General features: G+C 39.9%; 1 protein-coding gene across 1 annotated transcript; it reads left to right on the plus strand.

Annotated features, from left to right (window-relative positions):
• Nucleotides 1-2,951: 2,951 nt before the first annotated feature.
• On the plus strand, nucleotides 2,952-22,044 carry LOC111232608 (neuronal membrane glycoprotein M6-a). The gene is made up of 7 exons (XM_022760194.1): nucleotides 2,952-3,389; nucleotides 15,328-15,520; nucleotides 15,890-16,046; nucleotides 17,021-17,174; nucleotides 17,935-18,011; nucleotides 18,684-18,749; nucleotides 19,964-22,044. Exons 1-7 carry the CDS (start codon nucleotides 3,353-3,355, stop codon nucleotides 20,114-20,116), a joined length of 837 nt encoding a protein of 278 aa, XP_022615915.1. The 5' UTR covers nucleotides 2,952-3,352; the 3' UTR covers nucleotides 20,117-22,044.
• Nucleotides 22,045-22,196: the final 152 nt, after the last annotated feature.

Consider the following 22,196-nt stretch of genomic DNA (forward strand, 5'->3'; position numbering starts at 1 on the left):
TCAGCGCCTTGTTGGAAGCGTAGACAGGAACACGACTAGCCAGGGGGGGTATTGTGAAGCTTTGTAAGCTAAGGATTCCCCTTGAAAAAAAAGCCCTCCCCCATTCTCCCACAGCAAATCTCCCACCCCTATTAACAAAGCCACAGCAAGCTAGTGTGTGGCCATGTTATCCAGGCCAAGGGTGGGGCACTGTGTGTGTCTATATGTTGGCATTCACGCAAATGTGAAAAAAGTCATGTGCATTTCAGACTGTCATATTTGTATGTATTTATTCAGTATCCTCTGATGAACTGCTTGTATTTATGACCATATTTTCAATTTAGTTATAATACATTAGTCACTAACAAGCTGCTGGCCCCTGTTGTCAATTTCCCAATCCCAGGAGACTAAACATAATTAAGTGCAAATGAGTATTTTTTATGTGCCACATGCAAACAATACCACTTAAACAAATATTGAAACATCCATTAGATTGGAGTTCAGCTTTCATTTCATTACTGCTATTTCCAGTTTTTAAAATCAGCAGCACAAATATTTGTCAAAGAGCAAAACTCAAAATGAGATGAGAACATAAAATAAGTATTTGAATCAGAAATGTTCGATTCAAATGGAAAAACAGTACCAAGAAAAGACAGGGCTAAAATTCTGATCCTGTAAGCCCGACACATCTGTACAGTGAAAGCAGTGACCACAACATCCTTGACATGCTAGAGGACTGCCCCTCCCTGAAGAAGAATGAGCAAACCTGCTACAATTAGATTCACAATAGAAAGGCCAATGGCAACAGGAAGCTACATTAAAGTAAAAATACAACATAAGACAAAGAAGAAATGTCTTTTAGGTCAAAAACAAGAAAGGAAAATGCCTTTCACGCTGCCCAACAGTTACTTTTTTCTGTACTTATAACACACAATATATCTTGTTAAGTGATCCAGCTGGTCATATCTCAACCATACTATTTGGCAAAATGACCCACTGACCACAGAATAAAAACAGATATATAACTCCCTTTGTATTCAGTATGTGCAAAGTCAGGCCAAATACAGTTGGGGTTTGTTTTAAACTCTGCCATTTTGACCTATGGTTTAGTTTGTTTGAGCAGGACAGTGGATATTTGAATCAAATTATTTCATGAATTTAATTAAAAGCTACAGGAAACTATAAACCATAAGAAACAACCATAAAAAATACATGGTTAAATGTGTATATAGAGACTGATGTGGACTGATATCCAATGCTAGAAATCTAAGCTACGCTAGCAAAAGCTTACCTTAATAAAATGTGCAAGTTCGTTTTTTCGAGTATTTTCATTCTTACTAAGGCTTTGACAGAATGAGGCAAAAAAATGAAAAATAAATCCATAAATCTTGGATAATTTAACCTTTACTTCCCCACAAGTCAGGCTACCTGAATTCTACAAGTCTACCTAATTCTCATGCCTGTGGTCTGTGCAAATAATGCAACAAGTCTTTTTTTCTTTTTTTTCATTATGGGTGGACCAAGCAAATGTCAGGACACAATTTAAAAAGGTGCAAGCTATATGGTTGTAGCCAACTTTTTTTTGTTGACCAGAGGTACAAACTTCATCCTGTTCCACTGTGGCACAAGGTGGAAAAGCAGCACACAGAGTCTCCTAATGAGCTGGAACTAGAGTTCAAGCTAGCTGGATCTGGATCAAAGTGATGGACCAACCGACTGGCCAACCATCACACAGAGCTACCAACCAACAAACCAGCAAACCACGCCACTAGCATGGCTATTACAAGGCTAAGATGCTAAATTAAACTGAAGAGAGAGAGTCAGTGGACACAGGAAGTTAGATCATTTGGTTGGACAATATGCTACAGAAGGCTAATTAAATTATTAAAGATGTTACATTAAGTAATGAAACATTAATAAATAATTAAATTTTAACATCAATAAGTTACCACATTAATTTTTGAACATTAGCATAATGACCATAAACAAGATGTGATGGTGCATCTGTCGGAGTTCCTTTAATTAGGGCAGATATACTGTAATACAAAATCGAGTTAAACGCTGAGGAAAAGACGACCCTCAGCATGTTTATGTCAGTAAAGCTACAGGTTGTCAATACACCCATTCCTGTATTATTTACAATCTATTTTATTCATGTGTTCACTTGTATCATTCTCAGGACTCTTTATTTGCCTCCTTGACCATTTTCCAGTTCTCTGCTGCAGCAGAAGCTCAATTTCCCCACAGGGATCATTAAAGTTTTATTTAATCCACCTATCTGATCATCCATCCATTCATCCATCTGTCTGTATTTCAAGTCAAGTCAGATTTTATCTATACAGCACACAGCAGTTTGATGTACGGCAGTGATTTAGCCACATTGTGAGTTATTGCTCCTATATCTACTGTATTTAAGTTAAGACATGCATTTCATACAGTAAATATGTTGCATGATACATGACATGATATTCCATATGGAATTGAAAGAGTGTGTGTGTGTATATATATGTATATATGTGACCATGAGCAGTAAAACCTCAACCTAAAGTAGACCACATAAACCTTTAGTTTAAATCTGGACAAAAAGTGGCCAAGAACTTGCTTATGCGGTGTGTTTCTACACATATAGTGTGCATTTACAGGGTATAAATCCAATGACACCTCCTTGGTGATTTTATAATTGAATCTGTAAGACTAATAAGATTAGGAGAATCCCATTTTGAAATCAATGCCCCCCCCCTTATTTAAGGAAAGGTTCAGTTAATGCAGTAGAGCTGCTGCCGCGGGGGGCGTCAGGCATAACCATTCTGTCTGAGAGCCAGGGGTGTTTAGGGTTGGCCGGGTAAGAAAAGGTAAAATACACTTGAGAACACCCCTACCTTAACATGACACAGTAAGAAGGTCTAGATTCACTGCTCAGTCTATGCTCCAGCGCTACTTTCTGTGTTTTAATTCCACATTTTTCACACACCTGTCTATGCAGTTGCATACCCCTCTCACACATGCGCTTTCCTGCCAACCATAGAGACCACCCTCTGTTCCATCCAGCCCCCCTACTCCCCTCCTCCTCCTCCTCCTCCTCCTCCTCCTCCCCCTTCTCCACCAGGGACTAAGGAGGTTTTCAGCACTTGCCACGGCAGCTCGCAATGGACAGCACCACAAAGACTCAGTGATCACTCGCATCACCCGGACGCTTGACAGAAACCACAGCTGACAGGCAATCTCGCTGTTCAGTAGGGACATCTAGAGAGAGAAAGAAAGCGGAGAGAGCTTTGTGGACTACTACTAAATAAAAAGGTTTTGAACCTGCAACCCAAACAGGCATTTTTTCTTTTTTACACATCTCTTGTTGCTCTAAAACAGCATCAGCACAATGGAAGAAGACATGGACGAGGGGCAGACTCAGAAAGGTAAGAAAGTATTTTTCACATGCTTGGGTAGATTTCCTTAAGTAAATCTGACGTGGGTGTTTTGTCAGTGTGTCAATGGTGCCTCTGCAGAGACAAATGCACAAATGTTCGCCTTTCCCTGGCTGAATAGGAGAGCAGCTGTTTGTGGTAATTCCTTTGTCCACTGAGTATCAGCACTCCACTGAAGAGTGCACGTCTGTATGTGCTGTTTGGGTAGTCAGAGGGGTGTGAACTGCTTGAGCGAGGGCTGGCCTGTCTTTGTTTGTTTGATAAGGTTTTCATGCCTGTCACGGTGGCTGAGAGAGAAACATGAAGAGTGAAGAACCAAACCAAGCTTATACACTCATTATGCCATCAACTCTCCGGTTCTATCCTTTGTGTCCAAATACCCAGACCCAAGAGTCAGTGGCTGTGCGACATTTAGTGTGGAATTCATGCAGGAGCAGGGCTTTCTTTCGCTCATTTAAGAGGGGCAGTGGTTGCTTTGTGCAAAGTGGGATTGCTATTTATACTTCAAACACACACCCCCACCATCACTACCTTTTCTCTTCATGAATGATTCAATGTACAGTTGGGACTCACATAAGTAAATAAATGAGAGTGTATTGTTTTGTTCACTGGTGGATGGCAACACTGAATAGGGTTGTTACTTCTAAAGCCATCCTGAAATGTCATGCTCAGATGAACATGATGCTGTTGTCGTGTAGAAAACATATTTGTCTCTACCTCCCTTGTCTCCCTCCCTCTCAGACTGATTCATGTGACAGGCATGGCTTCGTATGTTTTTGTTTCTCTTGCCGACTGTCCCTCCACCCTGCAGCCTGGCGCTTCTCACAGGCACACACATGAGCTGAAACAGTTGCCATGGCACTGGCAAAGTGTAGTCATTATCTATTCTCTCTTCACCCACTCCTGCTGATGACATTTCAGCAACACAGGAATAGTTCACTGTGTCTGCGAGTGTGGGAAGCAAAGAGACAGAAAGAGGTACAGAGTCAGACTGACAGAAATCAAGAAGAAGTGAAGGCAAGAGAGATTCAGGGGGCGCAAGAGAGAGTGAGAGATTTGGGGGAAAAAAAAACAGGAGGCATAATCATCGACTATAGAGAGAATAATGGCTGCCTATATGTTATTTATGCACATCCAGTAGATATGGAGAGATTGTATTTTGTTGATTAAAGGGATTGACAAAATTGCTGCAAAATTATTTCTGAGGGTGCTGTTCGCATGACAGTTAATAATGTTTGGCATGTGTACCCCAGCAAACCTTACAGATTTTGATCTAATACCTCTTGGACGCCATTACTAGGTGTGTACTCAGGCATTCCTGTTCAGAAAGCAAAATCTGTCATCTCTGCCCACTAACACAAATGTTCACCCGACTGAAAGACACAGCCATGCAAGCTGTGCATACATTTCTGCATGCCATGTCCATTTACATGGGTGACGCGTAGGTTTGTAAAGACTCTGAAATCACCTTGCTTGCCAGCTCGGTTAGCCTAAATTTGGCTCACTTGAAAACATTTTCTTCTGATTATCTAAAAAGAGTGTGGTTTTGTTGTGCAGTTTGAGTTGCTAAGCACAAGCCAGTTCAGAGAAGCATAAGAGCAAAAGAGAAAGACAACATTTTTTTTCCTTTTCTTTCTTTTTTGCCCCAAGTGACGTAATTGTTCTTCTGTGTCACTTGTTCAACTTTGATGGTTAGAAAGAAAGGATGGCTGGGAGCTTAAAAGTCAAGCAGGGAAAAGTGGTTCAGGATAAGATACAAGATGCATTCGGGGCAAAACAGTAGATTAAAAACATTTTTTGTCCACATATCCTGCATTTATAGCTGACATTTGCAGTGTAACACTAACATAAAACATTCCCAGTTCGTTAAAACAGTAAATGACCAACCTGTTGGCCTAGAAGATGACATTCAATCTGGTCCTGGCCCCCTGACAAATGCATGCAGCCACTTACAACCCTTTGGTTACCATAATGAAAAACCTCCATCAATCACTGTTCAAATGTGAGGAAACATTAGATTTGTTTCTTGGAGTTACTTCCTTAGAGGCTTTTCTGGGAACTTTCCATCATCTCTTTGGTAGCAGCAGTGGATTCCTTGATGGGACCACAATGTATTTCAGAGTACAATCTTAAAGACTTGTATAATACTGTGTATTTTAATATGGACATAGAACAAGTCTTTTCAATAATCAGGTAACAGATGTTTAAAGTGTATAACACATACAAAATAAACAAAAAACTGGATGGTGAAAATTGAAACAATTCAAGCTAAGGTGAGATGCAGAGTCCACTTCAAGCTAATTATGCTTTAAATGGTTAATCTGGAAGTTCCCTAAACAATACTGTTACGTCACTTATATAAATACAATATGAACAAACAAAAAAAATACTCTGGAAAAAGTAGGTTCTTCTCCAAACCCAGTGAACTCTCACAAGATTTTGCGGGGTTGGCTTTTACCTGGAAGGTTGTGTATGCTTTCACTGTAAGTAAAGAATTAGTGCTATTAGTGGATTTAAAGACAGGTTCCCATTTATTGCGAGGCTCCTATGAGATCATGACACAATAATTCAGGAGTTTCACTGGATGATCAAACCTGACAACATGTAAGATACAGTATATTAGAAGAAGGTAGCAGGGCTCACTGGTCAGCTAACTTATCAAAGGACTGACTTGAAAACTGAAATTTGCATGGGGTAAAAGTTATAAGGTGCAACCCCAGCTTCAAAGTCGTTCAGGGTAATAAATATGGTGATCAATAAAGTGAAAAAATAAAATTGTAAAACTTAGCATTAGCAATCTACAGTCCATCAAAGATCAAGTCAGAGATAGGGTTAAAACATTGAAACACTCAACATTAGAGAAAAGCATTACTCACAGCAAAAGTTCTTTAAAACACAAGCACTATAACAAGATGTCTGTGCAGCCATAACCATTTCAGAAGCTTATGAATGTCACGTAACATTGTTTTCTTATGGGAAGGCAGCTCTGTTTTATAGGGGCTTTTAATGTCAAGTGGGTACTGTCTTTACTATCCATCACAAATTTATGACCTTCTTAAAGGACAATTCAATATAGGTTTGTTGTTTTAACATGCCACAAACACCAACCAAGCTAACAGCAAACTGCAAATAAATACTAGTACTCGCACCTAAGAAGAGGAGAAGGTGTCAATGAGTGCACTCACAGCATGCTAATGTCCTTCTGTCTTCCTTTTCTGAGGCTGCAAATCTCTGATTATGAGTCAGACGTACCAGGTGGGCACTGCTCACTTCAGCTACTAGCCAAATGTAGCAGACACACTCTGTACCGAAGGGGCCATCAGCAACAGGGGGGCAAACCAACGCCCTATGGTTGACAAAGCAGGTCTCCACTAAACACAGGGCTGAAATAATTGACATTTTAGCAAACAAGTTCTGCAAATGAGCACAGGATGGGTAATGGTGTTTAAGAATAAACCAAAGATTCTGGAGATAGTTCAGACTGGTTCTGTTAATTGTTGCTGAATGGAAAAACTGAGGAAGGCACACCTGTTAGCTTTTCCTGAGCCAAGAATCTACTCTGCAAGGCACCGCTTCTCCGTCTGTTTGATCAGTTTGATCAGGCTTCTAACTTGGCAAGCTGTTAAATGTTGAGCATCTCATTGATATTTTTTGTCAATCTTCATAAAGCGCAACTGTTTTTTTTTTTTTATAAAAAGGCAGGGAACAAACACAGTAAACTGCAGAGTTTTGCTTTATCTTTAATGGCTCATTGAGTTTCATGCACTTTGAATTTTACAGCTCCCAAAATAAATGTCAAATTTGCATTGATGTTAAAAAAGCTGCTTTGAATATAGATGATGCTGTTGTGCACCAATATGTATGACCACGAATCAAAAAGTAATTTGGTCAATTGTAAACATTTATATTGTATATAATTATTTTTGCAGATCTGAATTATTGTTAGGGCTCAATATTGTGTTTGGGATTCGCTACTACCTACAAATGAAGGCATACATCCACGGAGTTCTCCTGTCATTCACTCAGGTTGACCATCTTGCCTTAAAGAGCTTCTAAGCATAAATAATTAAACCTGTAAATACACCAATGGAGAGTTTGCGTCCCATGATGGCCTCAAAGTATCAGCGGTGAATTCTGGTCATGCTACAGTACACAACCTCTCTCTTTCCCTACCTCTCTCTCTCGCTCATTGTTCTGAATCCTAATTTGCTCGACCCAAGACAAAGTCAAGGGAGTTCCACCAATTGTTCTTTGTTTGGGCTATTGCTGGATAACTTCTGAGGGTTTTCTTATTGTTCTCACTAGAATAGATTTTTAGATAAGGGGACAACAGGTGTTCAATATATAATGATACACTTTGAGACCATTTGCAAAGACCCGTGCTGGGTCTATGCAATGATACTGCTGCTACTGGGAAAATAATGTACTTATGTAAACGGCATTTCATGATGGTTTTCTAATTATTTAGGCTTTGATACTTTCAAATCATAGTTGAAGTAAGTTAAGAAAATTCAATCATTGCTTCATTCAGGGGAGAGTGTATTTGGAAACTAATCAAGTAAAAATTGATCACAACTGTACAAATTCAATCAGACACTGAAGACAGGATATTATTACAATCTATTGTTTGGGAGCTGTGGCTTCAATCCCTACACTCCCCAGTGATGGCTGCTTATAATGTTGGCAATCAAGACATTTAAGCTCATTTCACCCTGGAAAAAAAAAGTACCAGCTACACAGTTTAAGTCTTCAAATTGAAAGTAAAAGAACAGCCCTGGTTTCTTCTCCTGAGTTTTTGACATTTGGCTCTCAGTTCCTGGAGTGAACTTGGCACAGACAAAAGACACGTCCCTGCTCGGCAGTCACGCAGTCATGCTCAGACTCCTTCATCTCTCAGCGCAAAAATAAAAAGAGGAAATCAGTGGTTGAGCTTTTGGAACTGGCCTGCAACATCCTTCTCTGCCCAGAGGGGTTATCTGTGTAAAGTGTCTCATTCACTATTGTCCCACTGAATTTGTTGATATACAGTAAGTGGGTCACAGCTCTGAAGTACCCGGACTAGTCGCAGATTTTGCGCTGCCGTTGACATGGCAACCATACTGGTTGATTAAACATGCGCAGAGGAGCTGGAAAAAAAAAAAAAAACCTGCTTGCTTCAGGGGAAGGGGGGCTTCGCATTAAATATAGGAAAGCAACGAGACACATATACGCCCATTACTCTCAGGCTGACACAGACACACCATCCCCCCTCTGAGATTTCTCTCCCCTTCTCTCTCTCTCTCTCTCTCTCTCTCTCTCTAGGAGTAGGCTCACTGCCACCCCACCCCCACACAAAACTCCTCTGCTAACAAGGAATTAATAACTGCTAGTTGAATGAGCAAAAATTTTGTCTGATTGGATGTCTTGCGGTGTAAGTGAAGTCAATATGCACTAGACATTAAATTAGATTATTATTCTCTTTTCTGTCATCTCCTCTATTTAATTTTGTTCATTTCCTCCTCTAGTGCTGCATCTTATTAATTTTCTCTGTGGCTGCAACTGCACCAAAAGCAAAGCCCAACATTCCTATTTGATGGATTTTAATTAAAGACATGCCAAAGAAGCATTGTATTAGTTGTAATCAGCCCTATATTAATTTGATGACTGACAGTATGTGGAACTAGTAACTCTTTTTTATTTCTACTAAATTACATATAATTCAATCAAAACAGCAACTAAATAAATGATCCTCATGGTCTTAAAGAAATATATTTTATAACATGAGGATGTGCTGAGGGCTTCTAGTGCATCAGTATTAGGATCAGCATTCTTCCCTCACTTTAAAGAAATGTTGGGAGGTATAAACAAGATGCATCTGCCATGAGTGTGAGCTTCAAGCTGCCAGATTCTGACAGTTCATTCCAGTGCAAACATCCTTTCTCTGCACTCCTGGGGAAGGCAGGTGTCTGCAGCCCATATTTTACTGGTGTAAATAATCCTCATCTTTTTGTCTTCGTTTCTCTCTGCATCTCTCTACTTTGTCGAGTGTGCTGACCCAAATGACACCCAAAAAAGATTGCGCAACATGACGATTCTGTCAGACACAAACAAGTTCCAAATTACAAAGTTTTGAGTCATTGTATGTTTTACGTTTAGGGGGAGCTCTACAAAATGTAAGTGACTGAAATCAAATTAACTATTATAATTATGTGAGGCAAATCCAGAAAGAGGAGCTTTCTTGGTGGCTCTTGAAATTCAAAAATATGTTGGCGTAAAATACATGTCTCTCCTTTGACAAAATCCTGTAAACAGATCCAGTCGGGTAGAAAGAGGAAAGCTAATCAGTTAGGTAATAAACACATTGACTGCTAATGTCATTATGCTTTAAAGAATGGACCTGCTGTGAGCTGGTAAAGAGCAGGGAAAATTCAAATTCAAGCAGAAGGAAACTGAAGAAAGTCATTAAGGTTAGAAAAACGTGCTTGAAGAATACTGTAGGGATATTGTATTGTATGAATATAACAATATCTAACTCATTAGTGGGTTAACAAGGGCAGCAAATCTCTGGTTAATTAACTCCAACTGTCTCTCAGATGTTAGAGCCATGTTTTCTTTAAAGGGTGTCATTTACCTCTAAGCATTATATAAGGATAACCTCATCCCTCATGCAAATGTTGACGGGATCAGTGAGTCTGTGTGTGTGCATGTGTGTGTGTGTGTGTTTGTGTCCCTTTTGCCTGTCGGATATGACACTGACAGATGGAGAAGAAGTAGGAGGTAGGAGGGGCCTTGGGAGGGGGGTCATCCTCTCTCTTTGTATTAAGGAGACAGCTTCTGTTGATTGGACCGTGGTGTTTGGGGTCATGTTGGCTTCACTTTTTTTTTTTTTTTTTTATATAAACAGAAGCTTTTTTGTGTAGAGGATGAAATATTTAAAGCCCCAACGTCTCCTGAAATCCCATCTCTTTGTTCAAATTCATTAAGACTAATCCTAGTGTTGCCAGATTTTCAATTTTGGCAAGTGAAATTTATTTCATTAACACTCAGTGGGAAAAATATCCTTAGATGTTATTTCCCTGTTGGAGATACATAAAGTAGCAGAAAGCATTTTAAATATGAGAGAGTTACTTTGAAAAGAGGGTCTAATTTTTTAATTTGAAAAGATTTTTATGCTCATGAACATTTGGTGCTTCGGGGATAGCCTTCAGTCTGCAATAATGTAAAAAAAATGAAATAATAAATAAAGCAATTTCAATGAGTCATTTGCCTATTTTGCAATGAAAACCATAAATTACAATATCCAAAATACTAAACCAGCTCCGTATTGTGTCCTGCTAGACCAGATCAAGTAGAAAGCACAAATAAGGTTCCTCATCATTACGCCCATTGGTCCATTCAAAGCTTACTTAAAGTCAATTAAGCCATATTCCCAGCTCGACTATCGGTGGGTGCTTCAAAAGACAAGCAGTGCTACACCTGTGAGCAAGATCAATTCAAATACTTGCAGCTTCTCATCAAGCGGGGGATCTTTCATTTCCATCGCAGGTAATGTTGGGCTAAGCAGAAAGCATGAATAATGAATGTGAGAGGCTTGTGCTCTGCTGCTCTGTGCCGCTTCTAAATTATGGATCAAGCATCTAGTAGCTCCCCGAGTCAGTTCGCACCACCACTTGCCATTTTTCAGCGGCTCGATCTTGCAGTCAGTTAAGATCAATGCAGAGTTGCAGGGGAGGAAATGAGAGGATGTGGTGGTGTGAGAGGAGGTTTCGTTTAATGCATCGGTGGCAACAACACTTTTCATTAGAAATAAATCACATCTAATCAAATATCCTCAAAAGCCATAAAGCTATTACAGCATTGTCCAGTAATAGCTTTAACTGTGCTCTCAAAAATATGAAGAAACACATTACAACATTAGACAAACAGCTGAATAAAGAGAAGATTATATGTAACTATACAGATGACTAAATATTACACTCATCAACATCCAGTCTGACCGAGTCTGATTCAGTTTTTTCTGTTAGACCATTATGCAAGCCTCACTGTGAAGTAGAAATCTTAACCTGCAGTTGACATGGTCATTTCATTTCACACTTTCCTCACACACCTCGCTTTACTGGGTCCGAGGAGTTTCCTCTCCACAAAAAGCAGATAATCAATCAATAAAACAATCACTCTTATTACAACCACTCACAAATTCTCCCATCTTATCCTGTAACTTCATCTTCAACTGTTTCCATGGAAACACTTCCTTTCTACATCATTTTGTTGTAGCTGACAAACTATTATAATGCAACTTAGTAGCCAGGTCTGTTATTTGAATCAGTAATACGCAGCAATGACACCTGACTTCACATATGACTGGTGGCGGGAAAAGTAAAATAGATTTCAAATTGCTACTTTAATCTGTGTGCAGAAATGTAAATAATGCAGAGGTAGTAAACCTTGATTGAGGCCATGACATAAATCATTTATATTTCTGCTCATTGCCCGTCATGTAAAGCACAGGCTCCGAACATCCACAGCACCAAATTTAACCAGCATGTCTCAAAGGTAGGCAAAAGGAAGTGGAAACAGTTTTCCCCCAGTGTGAGGTTGTAATATTTGCTTCCACTTCAGGTGATTTCTGTATGAAGTTCCTTTAAAACTTAGGCTTGAATGTTTATGTTACTGCAGCAAACAAAAGAACAATTATGAGATTAAGTAGGAAATAATGAATTGAGAAAAATTACAATAAATCTTGTTCCTTTCAATCTGTTTGTGTGCTCCCTAAAAACACCAACAGTTTTGATGCAAATACAACAGGAGAAAGCAACAAGCGCTACATGCAAATCCATCTAATCATCTAAAATGTCCACTTGTCTTTTCTGGTGGGTAATTCACAAGACTGGACAATAGTTCTTACTGTGGCTTAAAGAGGCACACAGACCCAGAGCATGAGGGGTAAAGGTGACTGCCTTCTCTGTCACTCTCATCTTGTCAGTAAACACCCTCGCATCAATAAATCCTGTCACTGCCTGCTTCCTGAAACGATAAGGTAACTCAGGATAATGAGTCTGAGGGAAGAGGCGGTGACAGAATCTCTCTCTGTCCTAGCAGGCCTGTGTTAAAGAAGAAGACATATGAGGCGCCAAGACACTGCACAAAGGCTTTCTGAGACAGGATCTGAGACTAGATATTATCTAGTGGCGATTATTTTATCATTTGTCCTGATGATTGAGCGGTAAACAGTAAAAAATGTGACGTCCATATAGAAAAGTGATCAGGAATTTACACTTGCATGTATTAGCTGGCCTACATAACGCCTTGCCACATGACAAAAATTCAAAAAGCCACAAAACACAAGTTGCAAAGGTTCAACTTTTTTGGGAATATCCTGCTTTTTTTGCAAAAAGCCCTCAGTGCTGGAAGTTCTGCTTTGTCGCCGGACTGGCCTAATTCAAATGAATGAGGAGGCCGCATTTTTTCACTCAGCTGCACACGGCCTAAAATATTGAAAATACTGCAAACACTGGTAAAAGGTGAATATTTTATTGTGGCCAAATTAAGTCAGTCTGACGTCTTACAGAGATTTCTTAGTTGTCTGATCTGAAACGTCACGAGCGAACCATTTTTTTCCACAAACTGTGGCCTCAACAGGTAATGCAATGCACTTTCAAGAGATACTGTATTCTAAGTAAAAACACTACAGACACACTGAACCCTCTGCTGAATCATCACACTTGCAAGCAATTTTTTCTGTAATTAATCTTTGAGAGCAACAAATTCACAGTGCTTTCATGGGAGCTGTCCAGAATTGTAATGCATTGTTTGACATTAATCATTTAAACAGGGACTGACCTTTTACCTTTAATCTATGACTATCAAAACTACACTATTTAACCATTCAACTTAAATTATAGAATTGAGCTTGTGTCGCCACTCACACAAGAGTTTTACTGGCTGATAGGGAGTCCTTGCTGCAGGTTGGCAGAGTTACATGAATTAAGGTGTGAATTGGCGTGAAACTGCCTGTGGATGTCGGTAGAGTGGATGTCAGGTGGCACTGCAAGTACCTGATATTCTAATGGGCACCAAAGGTGAATTTGATGTCTCTTCCCAGGTGATGTCCCGATCCCCTAGGTTGGGCTGGTATGAATGCTGGAGAAACACCAAGACAGAGATGATGTAGAAATGTTTCAGCAAACAGATGGTGTAACCACTTCAAGGAGGGATTCTCCCTGACATCATGACATACTGTACTCTGATTTCTGTCAAGGAAGGAGAAGCCTTTTGTTGAAACCCTACAGAAAACCCAACTATGAAGACGTGTACCTCCCCTTTAAACCATCCATTTAACCACTTCTAACTCTGCACAACTGAGCCGAGAAAACATCCACAAACAGACGTTAAAAAAAAAAGGGAAGAGAAGCATGTCCACCAGGCACCGATAACCTCCCTTTTGACTATTTCAATTGAGCCACTGATATTTTTGTATCTAACCAGATTAGATTCGAAGTGTGAAAAGCTGGACCCCCCTCAGCAAACCTTTAATGGACAAGAGGTTTGGAATAAAGTAGGAAGGCAGAATAGACAGTCTACAGTCTAGCACTGGATTACATCAGCGAGGATGCAGATAATCTAGGCAAGCCCGGGCAAGGGTTGGAGCTGCAGTAAGCGTCTGAGTGCTCTGCACAGCCCAGCAGGCAGACCAGCTACTTGGTATTCCACTCAGGTCCGGATCAGAGTCAGAAGCAAAGAGTTGAGGAGGAGGAGGAGGAGGAGGAGGAGGAGGAGGGATATTTGCTCTGAGTCCTGCTTTGTAACACAGGCGAAGACAATAAGATAACCACAAAAGAGATGGTGATGAAAACAGCCTTGATGAACGATCCTGAAATCTTTTATCATCTCTATAACCGACAATGAAAACTGACAGTCATAGAGTCTCTTTTCTGTTCGAAGACAGCGGTGTGAATGCAGATGAATTTGATCATCAGCCATGATCGTGATGTAACTGATCAAGAGGAAATTTCAATTTCTACACTCATTGAATTACATTTGTACATTTCACATGCGTGTATTGATTCGGACTTCAGACAGTTACGCATATTTAGGCTGCAGCTCTCCATTGCGATATAGCTGTAGATAAAGAGTTACAAACTGAAGTAGAATAGGCTTGGGTTTGTGAAAAACGTGTGTGTGTGTGTGTGTGTGTGTGTGTGTTTGTGTGTGTGTGTCTGGTTAATATACTGCAATGCACTGCAAGACTCCATAAAGTCTGGTTATGTTCTGTGCTTCCACAGGAAATAAATTCCACTTCTGTTGCAGTTACTCTGAGAAATGAGTGACTCAGTACCCCAAAACACACACACACACACTCACTAATACACAAACATAATATGAGTGTTTCAAATAGACACACTTTTGTGCAGGAGTATTTACAGACTCAGCTTCTCTTTGTGTTATCTGTGACAGGAGATTGAAGTTGAACCGAGCAATGATTAGTCACCTTCAGAGGCCTCAGGGAAGAGGAAGCTGGGCAGAGAAGAACAGGGTTAAAGTTCAGGATCACTATGTGAAGCTCAGGCTGCGCTTTTAGTGCTGAATAAAATGTCAGCATGCTCTGCAGGGCTGAAGAAATATGGTGCATGGACCAAGAACACAGGGAAAATGTGATACTGCGTAGATAAAACAGAAGTGGCCATTAAATAACTTGCTCCAACACGCCAACACCTGATGCATAAAAACAATCAGCTGCTCATAAACCAGGGAGGAGATGTACTGTAGTCCAGCTACTTCTCCTTACTGTGGCTGAGATTCTCACAAAGTAAATGGTACTACAGTGTATGTTATGCAAATGCATTCGCCCATTGGCAAACTTTTGTGGAATTATTTAAAACTGAAATTTCCTCCCATCCTGGATTTAGTTTGACAAGTTTTTTTTTTTTGTGATCACGTTTTTTGTGTTTAGGATGCCTGGAATGCTGCATCAAATGCCTGGGTGGGATTCCATACCCATCGCTCATAGCCACCATCTTGCTTTATGCGGGCGTGGCTCTGTTCTGCGGCTGCGGACATGAGGCGCTGTCCGGCACCGTCACCATTCTCCAGAACTACTTCGAGGTGGTGCGGAGCCCTGTGGACGCACTGGATGTATTCACCATGTGAGTAGTAAAGGTTCAGACTGACTTTACGTGTTGATAAGCTGTTAAAAGGAAACATTATTGACCCTAAGGAATTGGCAAATTGCATACCCACAAAGAAAAAAAAAAAACAAAACATGAATTTAACGTATAACAAAATTTGATTTTGCTTTGATTTTTGCTTTAGAACAAAATGCCATCTGTGTTGTGTATGTTACAAAAGCAAAAAGAAGAAAACATCTGACCCTAAATTGGATCTCTCTGCCCCGTGGCACTTTCACAAAGACTTGTTAAAGGCTTGTTATATTTTCGATAACAGTGTAACAGTTCAGAGTGGTGCTGTATGGTGCTGTTGTGCACATTTTCAGTGGTTCTCCATTCATTCTACAGGATTGACATTATCAAGTATGTGATCTACGGCATTGCTTCGGCTTTCTTCGTCTACGGCATCCTGCTGATGGTGGAGGGTTTCTTCACCAGTGGAGCCATTAAAGACCTGTACGGAGACTTCAAAATCACCACCTGCGGACGTTGTGTCAGCGCTTGGGTAGGACTAACATTTTACTGCATGTTAACTGTCAGATTTAGTTTAGATTTTGGTTGTGTTACACCCACGATTTATTGATTTATCATAGCTACTACTGTATAAAAGTATACTGTATACAGCTGCTGCCCTTTTCAGGAGTCAGTTGGTAATGCAGCAGCCTAAATGTCAGGTCATTTTCCAGGGAGTTTGGTTAAACAGAGCAGAGTGAAAGGTAAAAGTTTTCATAAACTGGGAATAGGGTTGCATTTTTATTGGGTTACATTAAATGGTCTAATTTTGCATATATCTCAATTTAACCAGAAGAACTGAACCATGCAGCAAAAGACATTGCAATGGCCGTGTGCTGTAAAGAAAAAAGTTGATTTGCATGTTAATGTAGATATAAAAAAAAAAAAAAAAAAACTAACTGTGTCGCAGCTGAAGTGCTCTAAAACTACATTAAACACATTAATCAAAATAATTGTATCGTACTGCCAACAACAATAATAAAAATTAGGAGCACTCTCGTACAGAGCATACAACAGAGCTGGAGGCAATCCTAACAAGATTATCGCTGGGATATAATTGCTTAGCATATCTGAAGCTCCACAGGGAGGCAAAGGAAATGAGCTATGCTGTGGTATTTGTGATCAATGGGTTCATTAAGTTAGTGTGTGTTAATCTTATTCCCATGGAAATGTCCAACCCAAAATAAGTCTAGCTGGCAGAAATGGGCAAGTGGACCATGGGGCGGACTAGTGGCTTGGGGACACCTTGTAACCTAAAGGATCACAGATTCACATCAGTCAGTTTGTGTACCTCAAGACCTGGCAGGAGTAGTGGTTAGTAGTTTATCAGGATACAGACACCATCGGTCTAATCCTTAAATCACTTAACTTGAAACTTGAGAGCGTTCAATCTTACATAGATTACATGAAAACTGTTCACTGACACAGCACCTACATGTGATCTGTTGCCCTCTGTTGCTCTTTCAGTTCATCATGCTGACATACATCTTCATGCTGGCTTGGCTTGGAGTGACTGCTTTTACCTCCCTCCCAGTCTTTATTTATTTCAACATCTGGAATATTTGCCAAAACGCTACCGTGCTGGAGGGGGCCACACTCTGCCTGGACCCACGCCAGTATGGTAAGGATGGATATTCTGTCTCCATTTCTGCATCACTCGGATCTCTATGGCCTCCATTGCTGAACACCTCTCTTGCATGCACTGTATAAATTGCTGCTTTTATCTTAATGTTGCTTTTATTTTAAGTTCATTCATCAAGTACGGTCCATAGTGTTTTTCTGTTAAAATCTCCTCTTTACATTCTCACTTCAGGCTTATTATATTTGGTATATGATAAACATAACTGAATCTCCTGCTCCATAGGAATCTAATAAACTATGACAAATTTCACACTTCATTTTTTTTATTTTATGCATACAAAGAAACTAATCTGTTACTTTTAAAATGAAATACCATAAATGACCCAATTTGATGCTCCCTATTTTGAAATTTACAATATACTCGATCACAAATCCACAAATTATTGTCCTGAAAACTTTAATGACCCAAAACGGCATTTTGTTAAGCTGGTCCATAAAAGTCCATCATATCACTAGCTTATATGGCTGGCTCATTAACTTTAATTAGTGGCAAGTCTTTCAGTCCATTAGCCACCAGCAGCCACTAACACTGCCTCTGTGTCAACAACTATTTGTGCTGCCACCGTCACACTAGTGGCCTATATGTGGCCTGTGTGTGACTAAGCGTACAATAAGATTATATTATAGTGGTGTGTTGCCTGTTGCCACTTTTTGCACATTGTTTTCTTTACTGCTTTTTACTGCAGAGCACTCCACACTGGCGTTTATACATGCTTTATGAATAATACAATTTATTTCAGGTATTGTGCCAATCGCTGAGGCGAAAACAGTGTGTGCTGGATCAGAGAAATTCTACAAGATGTGCGAATCTAATGAGGTAAGAGAAAAGTTACTTTTAGGTATCAAACAATGGGAATAATCAGCACAGATGATATGAATTGATTATTGTATAACGTCTGTAAATTTGTGCTAGATGGCTTTCTAACATATGACAAATCATGAATATAACACAAACACGATTGTGAACAGTTTGCCAGTTTAAATGCCAACAACAGCTCGACAGTCGGAGCGGTGGCAATGTTGAATAAGTAATACTTCTTCAAAAGATCTCAGCCTGCTCACTACCTGCCACAACGACACACTACCACTACCTCAACCACAGAGCCACCGTCTTAGTGCCCTTGAGCAAGGCACTTTACTCAGCTGCTCTGCTGGAGCTGTTCACAGGTGTATGATAGAAGATTTTAGATGTACCAGATAGTTGTAAATTATCTGAGTGCTTGTCAGTTTACAGCGTATTGACACACCTGAATACTCTCAGTTACACAATGTAAACAAGACAGTAAATGATAATATTAGACCAATAGTTGAAGGACTGACATATATGACAGTTTATAATCACGCACACGCACACACACATGGGTTTATGGCTGTAAAATGGAATGAACTGAATGTATACAAGTGCATTTTCTAAAAATGGGGTTTGATTGGCAGATATGTCCAGGAAACACTGACGAGTGACATGTGCTGCGATTTGTTTTTGCTACAGCTCGACATGACATTCCACCTGTTCATCTGTGCCCTCGCTGGAGCAGGAGCTGCTGTTATTGCTATGGTGAGACACCAATAAAACTTGCATCTCCCTCTCAAGGGACATAACTATATCTCTTCAGAATCGAGCACAAAACAGAGGAGCCCCTCTCTGTGGCGTGTGTTTTTAAAATGTAGATACCACAGATGGCACAGGCTGGATTTTCTTTGTTTATTTCTTAACCAAAGCAGCATCTCATGTTGTCCATAAAGGACTGATTTCTCTTTGTTGTTAGCAAATCATTTCAGCTGTGGCAGGAGTTAGGTGTTTTTGACAAAGACGGTAAGTGAGGGGAGATACTGGAGCTGGGAAAATATCTGTGATTTGTTGTGGCTGGTTCATAGGTAGCCTGTCGTATCTGCCTGTGAGAGAATAGCTGTGGAGGGGAGGGAAGGCATTTTGGCGCAGTGAAGAAGACGGGGTTTTATCTCCCTCCCTCTTTTGGAGGCGCCAGACATGTCAATGTGTTGTCATGGAAACAGGGAGAAGAAAGGCTCAGAAATTGTTGCAAACATCACTCAGTAATTTGTGAGGAGCCATTTTCTGAGAAACAGAAAGTGCTTGCTAGTCATGGATGATGGTGCACATTGTGGAAGGACTCTTTTTCCTCATGCCCTCATTTTGTTTTTCCAGCTAATGACGGAGAAAACTCACAACAGATACACTGATGCATCTGAATAATGAGCTGCCCTCAAAAAACACTTCAAAGTCCGGAACACAGTGCTAAAACAATCTTTGAAAAAAATGCATCAGACTCAAACTTAGCTGGGGGAAAAAATAAGAAATGATTTTGAATCTCAGTCGTATAATTGGTCTGTCTGCATTTCATAAACAAAGAGCAGTGCAGCCATGAAACTGCCATTCCTTGTGAAAAGGGAAGCCTCAGTCTTTAAAGCACAATACATTCATTATAATCTTGGCTGCCATAGTAATGCAAGTCCAAGACCACATCTAGCATTATGCTGCCACCTGCTGGACCACTGGAAACACAAACAAGCTTTCCAGGTCTATCCACTGCATTTTAAATTCATTTGAGTACTATAAGTCCACAAGAGATAAAGCTGAGGAATTCGAGATGAAGTTCCTATGGGCTGCTATAGTTATTTAACTATTTTGGATTTTACACTGAAAGTAGCAGTGTTTCACAACTATAGGTGACCCAACAAATACGAACACAGGTTCTTTTTTTTATTTTTATTTTTTCAATCTGCTTAATAACTTAATAATTTTCCTCACAGATCCACTACCTGATGGTGCTGTCAGCCAACTGGGCCTACGTGAAGGACGCCTGCCGAATGCAGAAGTATGAGGACATCAAGTCGAAGGAGGAGCAGGAGCTTCACGACATCCACTCCACTCGCTCCAAGGAGCGTCTCAACGCCTACACATAAAGACCAGCGTGAGGCCTGGCCCTGCCACTCCGGCCTCTCTCCCTCTCTCTTTCTTCTGTCTTTCTATCTGTCTCTCTCTCTCTCTCTCTCTCTCTACCATCCCCTCCCGAGGGGGGGGCGGATGGCGCCTAGGGCCCTCGCCACCGCTGATATCACTGGTGCGTCATATGACAGTGTGGTCTGGGGGGAAACGTCACACAAAACTCCCCAGTCACAAACAGCATTTCAGATGAAAAAATAGCCCCTTTACCTCTCTCATGGATGGTGTTATGATTATCATTATGGCAGTTATATTATTCTTGAATACGAGTTGTTTAGTGCTGATAGTAGTTTTAGTGTAGTTTGTAGAATCAGAAGTAGCAGTAGTATTTCTGCTTTTTTTTTTCTTTTTTTTTTTTACTTTGAATAATCTGCATATAATTGTTTTATTTTTCTTGAAAGTTTTTATTTGATGCCAAGTGTCATTTTGCTCTCATGCATTATTTATTTTTTGCTCATTTCTGAGGGGGTACACAGGGGCTTAAAAAGGGTTTTCAAGCACATTTCTCATGTTGTGTGTCTGGAGATTTCATCTTCAAGAACAATGTACTGTATGTGAACGGGTGGTTAAGTTTTGAAAATGTTTTAAATCTCACAATGCAAATAGTAAGCAGCGTAAGCCTTTGTCATACCAGTATTCCCAGGGATTAAAACCACTTTCACATGAAAGTAATTCAATCTGTTTTTCTATTTGAAGTTATACAGTAGCAAGACGACACAATAAATACCAAATCATTAGAGTAAAACAAATATTTGCTAGATGTGCCAAGCCTGTTAAACAGGAAACAATGACTTTGATAGATATCAAAGATGGGATTAGTCGACAAAAGATAAATTATGGCTTATTTTATGATAATCCTGCCATTTAAATGTATTTTAGGACTGTGAATGATTCCATTGTCTTTGAATCACAAGCCACAAAAGCACATGCAAACATGCTTTCATAAACCCCTTTTTTAATTTCTTAAAAGTGGAACTTTATAAATAGTAAACTCCTGTTTTTGCAGAACTCTGCACTGTATATACTGATATATCAAAGCATACTTATATGTTAAGCACTGACATTTAAGGACAATTCAGGTGAGAAGAGGAGATCACTGTGGGTCAGTCCACTTTGCATCGATCAGTCTCAGCCGAAAAAGAAACCCTGACAATAAAAAGGTTGTTGGTGTAATGGCACTACTTGGTGGAATTATCAGATGTGAGAAAAGTGTGTGTCACAGTATTTTTTGTTCATGACAGTAACTGTATTGCTTACACATCTTGATGCCATATGACTACACAGGTGGCCTGTCAGTTCATTGCCTGGCAACGTTTCATGCACTTATTTGACCATTTCTGTGCTCTCTCTAGATGTAAGCGCATTGGTGTTCAACTCAAAGTTGGATAACTGTACTGTTAGTAAAGACTGTGAATTTAGATGTTTTTCGTGGCATGGACATGCATTAATATAGTCTTATTGACTCAAAAGTTACTTCATTTCACTTCTTTATTTTGACACTTTTGACTGTCTTGCTGGATCAACCCTTTGTTTATATGTGCAGTACTAAACCCCTCACGCTTATCGCGTTATGCTACTGATATTAGAGACTGTAGTCTTTGAGTTGTGTCTGTTTAGTTTGTGATGAGCTCTCAACCATGTCTTAAAACTAATACTTGTACCAACATTGCTTACTCTGTAATGATCTGAAAAAAAAATTGCTCTCAGCTTTCTCCTCGTATTAGTCTTTTGTACTTTCACTACGAATGCTTAGTAGCAGGCTTTAAATTGAATATGTTTTGTACATTCATGTGCCAACAGCTTGAGGTGGCTTATTTTACCTGTATGATCAAATTTGCTTGCATAAATAAAATTCACTTGTGTACTTGTTAATAAATACTTGATGTCGCCTTTGTCCATTTTGTTTTGCTGTCAAGCAGTCCCACTGGTGGTGTTACAGGATTTGTAAAAGCTACTGTATGAGCCCATATTTCACTGTCATTAAGGTGAGTCATGAAATATGTCAGGCAGGATTAGACTGTAGAAAGATGGATGACTATT

Source organism: Seriola dumerili, unplaced genomic scaffold (assembly GCF_002260705.1).
Source record: "Seriola dumerili isolate Sdu_G_001 unplaced genomic scaffold, Sdu_1.0 BDQW01000331.1, whole genome shotgun sequence".
Taxonomy (NCBI): Eukaryota; Metazoa; Chordata; class Actinopteri; order Carangiformes; family Carangidae; genus Seriola; species Seriola dumerili.

What these genes read in the sequence shown, in the direction of transcription:
- LOC111232608 (XM_022760194.1), top strand. Translation starts at nt 3,353, where the DNA reads ATGGAAGAAGACATGGACGAGGGGCAGACTCAGAAAG. An exon ending in CCTGGACCCACGCCAGTATG is followed by an intron (nt 17,175 to 17,934) that starts GTAAGGATGGAT and finishes AATTTATTTCAG; the next exon opens with GTATTGTGCCAATCGCTGAG. An exon ending in AGATGTGCGAATCTAATGAG is followed by an intron (nt 18,012 to 18,683) that starts GTAAGAGAAAAG and finishes TTTTTGCTACAG; the next exon opens with CTCGACATGACATTCCACCT.